This window comes from Bradysia coprophila (assembly GCF_014529535.1).
Source record: "Bradysia coprophila strain Holo2 chromosome X unlocalized genomic scaffold, BU_Bcop_v1 contig_220, whole genome shotgun sequence".
In the NCBI taxonomy this organism is placed as follows: domain Eukaryota; kingdom Metazoa; phylum Arthropoda; class Insecta; order Diptera; family Sciaridae; genus Bradysia; species Bradysia coprophila.
The window spans coordinates 47,476-55,598 of NW_023503311.1; the positions used below are offsets into that span (position 1 = coordinate 47,476).

The following is an 8,123-nucleotide window of genomic DNA, read 5'->3' on the forward strand; positions in this document are numbered from 1 at the left end:
GGAAGTGCTGATGCACGGTGTCGGATTGTTCATAAACAAGCGGTGGTCAAACTGTTGGTTGAGATTTGAATAGGTCGCTGGTTCAAATCCGGCTCGAAGGACCATTAATGTTGGTTGAGATTTGAATAAAACATCTCGTTTCTATTAATGCTGAACGAAGAATGATTTTATTTTACAAGTTTTTCTATGTTACAATGATTCGGTATGCTTTGTTCCTTTCATTTCAATTGCCCACTTTGATTATGCTGATCGACGGTGTTTCCACATCAACACAAACCGCATAACTCACACAAAAAGTGTATCTGACAGAGTGATATACGTATGCCTGAAGATCAACAGCAGATACACCGTAAAAGTGATTCAGGCCTACGCACCCACATCCACCCATGATGACGAAGAAGTAGAACAATTTTATGAAGATGTAGCGAAAGCCATGGATGAAAACCCTTCACACTACCAGTATTTAGTTGGTGATTTCAATGCGAAGCTAGGAAAACGAGAAGAAGATTCCGAAGTTTCTATTGGCAATTTCAGCTACGACCGAAGAAACGAACGAGGAGAAACTTTACTCAATTTCCTACAGCAACACAATTTATTCGCAATGATTTCATTTTTTGCAGGAAAACCTCAACGCAAATGGACTTGGGCAAGTCCCGATGGTGTAACGAAAAATGAGATTGACTACATCATAACGAACTGCAAGTCAACCGTTAAGAACGTTACGGTCCTAAACCGCTTTACGACTGGTAGTGACCATAGAATGGTGCGTGCAAAAGTCATGCTGAACACTCGCTTTCAAAGAGCAAAGATGATAAAGAAAAAGGAAGGGATTGATGCACAAAGACTTTACACACAAAATGAAGAATTTGCAGCAAAAATGACTGCTGAGTTAGACGATGTAAACAACCAATACGAAACATTGGACGAATTGAACAGCAAAATAGTAGAAACGATAATGGGTTTCTTCTTCTTCTTCTTCTTTTTCAGCCTGTTTCTATCCACTGCTGGATGTAGGCCTCTCCAACTTCTTTCCATTTCGTACGATCCATTGCCATTTGCTGCCAGTTTGTACCTGCAATATTCTTAATTCCGTTTGTCCATCTCTCTGGTGGTCTACCTATAGCTCGTCTTTTATATGGTCGCCAGTTCATGATCTTTTTGGTCCAACGTTCGTCTGTCCTTCTTGCAATATGTCCCGCCCAGCTCCATTTCAGAGATGCTATTCTTTCCATGACATCAACGACCCTGGTTTGTTGTCGAATCCATTGATTCGTCATTCTGTCTCTGAGTGTTATTCCAAGCATACTCCGTTCCATGGCTCTTTGTGTCACTCTCAATTTATCTTCGGATGCTTTCGTTAAAGTTAACGTTTCCGCTCCATAAGTGAGCACTGGAAGGACACAAGTGTCGAAAACTTTGCGTTTCAGACTATTATTCATTTTGCTTTTGAAAATTAGTCTGAGTTTTCCGAACGCTGCCCATGCAAGACCAATCCTACGTCTTATTTCTGCAGTTTGGTTGTCCAGACCTAACTTCAGTTTATGTCCTAGATATACATAGCTGTCGACTCGTTCAACGACAGTGTCACCAATTTTGATTTCTCTATCGTCTCCGATGTTCGTCATGACTTTTGTTTTCGATAAGTTCATCTTGAGGCCAACTTTGCTCGCCTCTTCACTTAACTGTTGTAGCATAAGCTGAGCCTGACCTAGATTCGCTGCTATCGGTACAATGTCATCAGCGAAGCGGAGATTGCTCAGGTACTCTCCATTTATCTTTATTCCCATTTTACTCCAGTTTAACTTCCTAAAAATACTCTGCAGAATCGCCGTGAATAATTTCGGTGAAATGGTGTCACCCTGCCTTACACCTCGGCCAATTCTGAATTTCTCCGTGCTCTTATGAAGTTTTATACATGAAGTAGCATTTTTGTACACATATCGAATTGTGTTGGAGTACCTTGAGTCTACTCTACATTCGTCTAATGCGTCCAATATCGACCATGTTTCCACTGAATCGAAAGCTTTTTCGAAGTCTATGAATAGCAAGACTATGTCGATGTTGTATTCACGACACTTCTCAATAAGCGTTCTCATCACCTGCAAATGGTCGTTTGTGCTGAAACCAGATCTGAAAGCAGCTTGTTCAACGGGTTGGTAGAAGTCGAACTTGTTAGTGTTCCTCTTCGTAATGATTTTCATAAACAACTTGTAGAGTGTTGACAATAGGCTTATGGGTCGGTAATTTTCCAGCTTTGTTATGTCTCCTTTTTTATGCAGCAATGTAATTACCGCATTTTCCCAGGCTTCTGGTACTTCTTCCCATTGGAGACATTGATTAAACAAAGCCGTGATTGCCTTTAATAATGAGTCTCCACCTAGTTTAATGGCTTCCACTGGAACACCATCTTCTCCGGGAGACTTTTTGTTTTTCATCTCGGCTACTGCAGCTTTGACTTCATCAACAGTTATGTCGGGCATATCCTCCGATCCCACGTTTCTTATTATTGGTCTATCTTCGGTTTCTTCCGTTGGGCTCTGTCTTGCTGAAGAAAACAAATTCTCATAAAATTCTGTTGCAATGTTTAATATCGCATTTCGATCCGTTTGGATCGTTCCTGTTTTGTCTCGTAATTTGAAGATTTCTTTTTTGGCGTTTGTCATTTTTCTCCGTAGGACTTTCATATTGCAGTTAGCTTCAATTATGTTTTGAGCCAATTGGACATTATATTTTCTTTCATCTGATCTCCTTGCTCTGTTGATACTTTTAGACAGGTTCCGGTATTCCACCGAATCTCGTCCTCCGTTTTTTACCAACTCTGCTCTGCTTGCGATCAGGTCTAATGTTTCTCTGCTGAGTTTTGATTCTTTCCCTTGGACGGATTTGCATTTGGATTTCATGAAACCCATTATTGTATCGACGATTTTGGTATTCAATTCGTCCAATGTTTCACATTGATTGTTGACGTTATCTAATTCGGCAGTCATTTTCGTAGCAAATTCTTCATTTTGTGTGTAAAGCCGTTGTACGTCAATCCTTTCACTTTTCTGAACTAGTTGTGATCTTTGAAATCTGGTATTTAACGTGACTCTTGCACGAACCATTCGGTGATCACTACCGGTTGAAAAATTGTTTAGGACCGTAACGTTCTTAACGGTTGACTTACAGCCAGTTATGATGTAATCGATCTCATTTTTCGTTACACCATCTGCACTAGCCCAAGTCCATTTCCGTTGAGGCTTTCCTGCAAAAAATGAATTCATTGCGTACAAATTGTGTTGCTGTAAGAAGTTGAGTAAAGTATTTCCACGCTCATTTCTTTGGTCGTTGCTAAAACTACCAACAGAAACTTCGGAGTCTTCTTCTCGTTTTCCCAGCTTCGCATTGAAATCACCGATTAGATATTGGTAATGTGAAGGGTTTTCGTCCAGAGCTTTCTCGACATCTTCATAGAATCTTTCTACTTCTTCGTCATCATGGGTGGACGTGGGTGCGTAAACCTGAATTAATTTGACACTGTATCTGTTATTTATCTTCAGGCTTATGTATATCACTCGATCGGATATGCTTTTCGTGTGAATTATGCGATCCGACCACCGCTTGTTTATGAACAATCCGACACCGTGCATCAGCATCTGACTGTCACTTCCTCGGTAGAAGAATGTATGCCCTGATTGTAATTTGAGGCATTCCTCTCCAGGTTTTCTCACTTCGCTCACTCCCACAACATCCCATTTTATCTTTTCTAGCTCTTCTTCCATTTCTTGCATTTTTTGTCTTGACGACAATGTTCTGGCATTATATGTGGCAATGTATAATTCGTTATGGCTTCGTTTGAAGGTTTTTAGCATTAAAACACCACGCTTGCTACTGCGGGTTGGTGAGTATGAAAGCTTTACTTTGCTCGCCCCCGGTAATCCTCGAGCTCTGACCCGCACATTTCTGCACGTTCCGGGACCACCGTGCCTATCAAAGTGCACAGTGCCCGACGGGGTAGTGTTACTCTTTTTGAACATTCTTTTCCATAAAGCTTTGCCCATTCTTTTGAACCTATCTGAGCAAAAGGTTATTCGTCCTTTAAAAGCTTAACCTAGTAGCTAATAAGAATTCTGGGATCGTTCTATCCTTTGGCTTCCTGATCGTGTTGTTTCACCTCAACGTTGGTCCCTTAACCCCAATTCTTTCGGCTTCCAGCTCACGATTCATTCAACCTTAAGATTGATCTATCTAATCCTATCTTATCTACTGCTACGTCCTAGTTAAACTTCATTCCCTCCACTCTTTTTCAAACTGGCTTGGGACAGTCTTTGGCGGTGTTAATGGGTTTCATGGAATCAAAATGCAAATCCGTCCAAATGAAAGAGTCGAAACTCAGTAGAGAAACTCTTGATCTGATCGCATGCCGAGTACAGTTGATAAAAGACGGAAAAAGAGATTCAATAGAATACCAGGACTTGACAAAAATTATCAACAAAGCGGTGAAATCAGATCTAAGAAAATATAATGTCCAACTGGCTCAAAACACAATTGAAGCTAATTGCAACATGAAGGTCCTACGGTCAAAAATGACGAACGCAAAGAAAGAAATCTTCAAATTACGAGACAAAACAGGAACAATTCAAACGGATCGAAATGCGATATTAAATATCGCAAAGGAATTTTACGAAGATTTATTCTCATCAGTTCGACCAGATCCGACGAATACCAACGAAGATAGACCAATAATAAGAAATGTAGGATCGGAAGATATGCCTGACATAACTATTGATGAAGTACATGCTGCAGTAGCCGAAATGAAGAACAAAAAGTCTCCCGGTGAAGATGGTGTTCCAGTGGAAGCCATTAAACTAGGTGGCGACTCATTATTGGGTGTAATAACGACTTTGTTTAATTTAATGTCTTCAATGGGAAGAAGTACCAGAAGCATGGGAAAATGCAGTGATAACATTGCTGCATAAAAAAGGAGACATAACAAAGTTGGAAAACTATCGACCCATAAGTCTCTTATCAACACTCTACAAGTTGTTCATGAAAATAGTTACGAAGAGGAACACCAAGAAGCTCGACTTCTACCAACCTGTTGAACAAGCTGCATTTAGATCAGGATTCAGCACAAACGACCACTTACATGTGATGAGAACGCTAATTGAGAAATGCAATGAATATAAGATTGCTGTGGTCTTGATATTCATAGACTTTGAAAAAGCTTTTGATTCAGTGGAAACATGGTCGATATTGGACTCATTAGACGAGTGCAGAGTAGACTCAAGATACTCCAACACAATTCGATACGTCTATAAAAACGCTACGTCGTGTATAAAACTTCATAAAAGCACTGAAAAATTCAGAATTGGTAGAGGTGTACGACAGGGTGACACCATATCACCTAAGTTATTCACATCGATTCTGGAGAGTGTTTTTAAGAAATTAGACTGGAGTGAAATGGGTATCAACATAAATGGAGAGTACCTGAGTAATCTCCGTTTCGCAGATGACATCTCCCTGATGGCAGCTGATCTAGATCAGGCGCAAATTATGTTGCAACAGCTGAATGAGGAGTCAAACAAAGTCGGCCTCAAGATGAATTTGTCGAAAACGAAAATCATGACAAACATTGACGACGACAGAGACATTAAAATCGGTGATACTGTCATTGAACGAGTCGACAGTTATGTGTACCTAGGTCACAAATTGAAGTTGGGTCTAGACAACCAAACTGCAGAAATAAAACGTAGAATTGGTCTTGCATGGGCAGCGTTCGGAAAACTCAGGCTAATTTTCAAAAGCAAAATGAATAATAGTCTGAAACGCAAAGTTTTCAACACTTGTGTCCTTCCAGTGCTCACTTATGGAGCGGAAACGTTAACTTTAACGAAAGCATCCGAAGATAAATTGAGAGTGACACAAAGAGCCATGGAACGGAGTATACTTGGAATTACGCCCAGAGATAGAATGACAAATCAATGGATTCGACAACAAACAAAAGTCGTTGATGTCATGGAAAGAATAGCATCTTTAAAGTGGAGCTGGGCGGGACATATTGCAAGAAGTACGGACGAACGTTGGACCAAAAAGATCATGAACTGAACCACCTAAAACACGACCTAGAGGTAGACCACCAGAGAGGTGGAGTAATGGTATAAAGTGAATCGCAGGCGCAAATTGGCAACAAGTGGCAACTAATCGTTCGGAATGGAAAAGAATTGGGGAGGCCTACGTCCAGCAGTGGACAGAAACAGGCTGAAAAAGAAGAAGAAGAAGACTGCGGCCATTACTTCATCAACAGTTATGTCGGGCATATCCTCCGATCCCACGTTTCTTATTATTGGTCTATCTTCGGTTTCTTCCGTTGGACTCTGTCTTGCTGAAGAAAACAAATTCTCATAAAATTACAAAGAAAGAATTCTTTGTTGCTATCAAATATTTTCATAATGCGATCAAGAATGATTTCAGCTGACAACTGATCGGCTCTTCTTAGTGAAATGTATACAGGGTCCGTGCTACATATTTCGTTTTGAAGAGTCATTCCTACTCTATCACCATCTCTTATAGCTATACTAGTATCATTAAAAAAATGCGTAATAATACCTGTAAGAAGACTCTTCAACCAGTTCTCTGGATGTACATTAGGTCCTGGTGTAGTAATCGACAATGAATAACGCACACCTTGTGTTCGAAAATTTTCATAGTAGCGTTCCTATTTCCTTCTTCTTCTTCTTCTTTTTCAGCCTGTTTCTATCCACTGCTGGATGTAGGCCTCTCCAACTTCTTTCCATTTCGTACGATCCATTGCCATTTGCTGCCAGTTTGTACCTGCAATATTCTTAATTCCGTTTGTCCATCTCTCTGGTGGTCTACCTATAGCTCGTCTTTTATATGGTCGCCAGTTCATGATCTTTTTGGTCCAACGTTCGTCTGTCCTTCTTGCAATATGTCCCGCCCAGCTCCATTTCAAAGATGCTATTCTTTCCATGACATCAACGACCCTGGTTTGTTGTCGAATCCATTGATTCGTCATTCTGTCTCTGAGTGTTATTCCAAGCATACTCCGTTCCATGGCTCTTTGTGTCACTCTCAATTTATCTTCGGATGCTTTTGTTAAAGTTAACGTTTCCGCTCCATAAGTGAGCACTGGAAGGACACAAGTGTCGAAAACTTTGCGTTTCAGACTATTATTCATTTTGCTTTTGAAAATTAGTCTGAGTTTTCCGAACGCTGCCCATGCAAGACCAATCCTACGTCTTATTTCTGCAGTTTGGTTGTCCAGACCTAACTTCAGTTTATGTCCTAGATATACATAGCTGTCGACTCGTTCAATGACAGTGTCACCAATTTTGATTTCTCTATCGTCCCCGATGTTGGTCATGACTTTTGTTTTCGATAAGTTCATCTTGAGGCCAACTTTGCTCGCCTCTTCACTTAACTGTTGTAGCATAAGCTGAGCCTGACCTAGATTCGCTGCTATCGGTACAATGTCATCAGCGAAGCGGAGATTGCTCAGGTACTCTCCATTTATCTTTATTCCCATTTTACTCCAGTTTAACTTCCTAAAAATACTCTGCAGAATCGCCGTGAATAATTTCGGTGAAATGGTGTCACCCTGCCTTACACCTCGGCCAATTCTGAATTTCTCCGTGCTCTTATGAAGTTTTATACATGAAGTAGCATTTTTGTACACATATCGAATTGTGTTGGAGTACCTTGAGTCTACTCTACATTCGTCTAATGCGTCCAATATCGACCATGTTTCCACTGAATCGAAAGCTTTTTCGAAGTCTATGAATAGCAAGACTATGCCGATGTTGTATTCACGACACTTCTCAATAAGCGTTCTCATCACCTGCAAATGGTCGTTTGTGCTGAAACCAGATCTGAAAGCAGCTTGTTCAACAGGTTGGTAGAAGTCGAACTTGTTAGTGTTCCTCTTCGTAATGATTTTCATAAACAACTTGTAGAGTGTTGACAATAGGCTTATGGGTCGGTAATTTTCCAGCTTTGTTATGTCTCCTTTTTTATGCAGCAATGTAATTACCGCATTTTCCCAGGCTTCTGGTACTTCTTCCCATTGGAGACATTGATTAAACAAAGCCGTGATTGCCTTTAATAATGAGTCTCCACCTAGT

General features: G+C 40.5%; 1 protein-coding gene across 1 annotated transcript; it reads left to right on the forward strand.

Moving 5' to 3' along the window:
• The first annotated feature begins 280 nt into the window (after positions 1–280).
• LOC119069032 lies at positions 281–6,561 on the forward strand. The gene is made up of 3 exons (XM_037172901.1): positions 281–959; positions 4,324–4,871; positions 6,553–6,561. Exons 1-3 carry the CDS (start codon positions 434–436, stop codon positions 6,559–6,561), a joined length of 1,083 nt encoding a protein of 360 aa, XP_037028796.1. The 5' UTR covers positions 281–433.
• The last annotated feature ends 1,562 nt before the right edge of the window (positions 6,562–8,123 follow it).

Bases quoted from the DNA above. Each gene is read 5' to 3' on its own strand.
- LOC119069032 (XM_037172901.1), top strand. From the start codon at position 434: ATGGATGAAAACCCTTCACACTACCAGTATTTAGTTGGTGATTTCAAT. The intron at 960-4,323 runs GTTTCTTCTTCT...CGGTGTTAATGG, and splicing joins AATAGTAGAAACGATAATGG to GTTTCATGGAATCAAAATGC.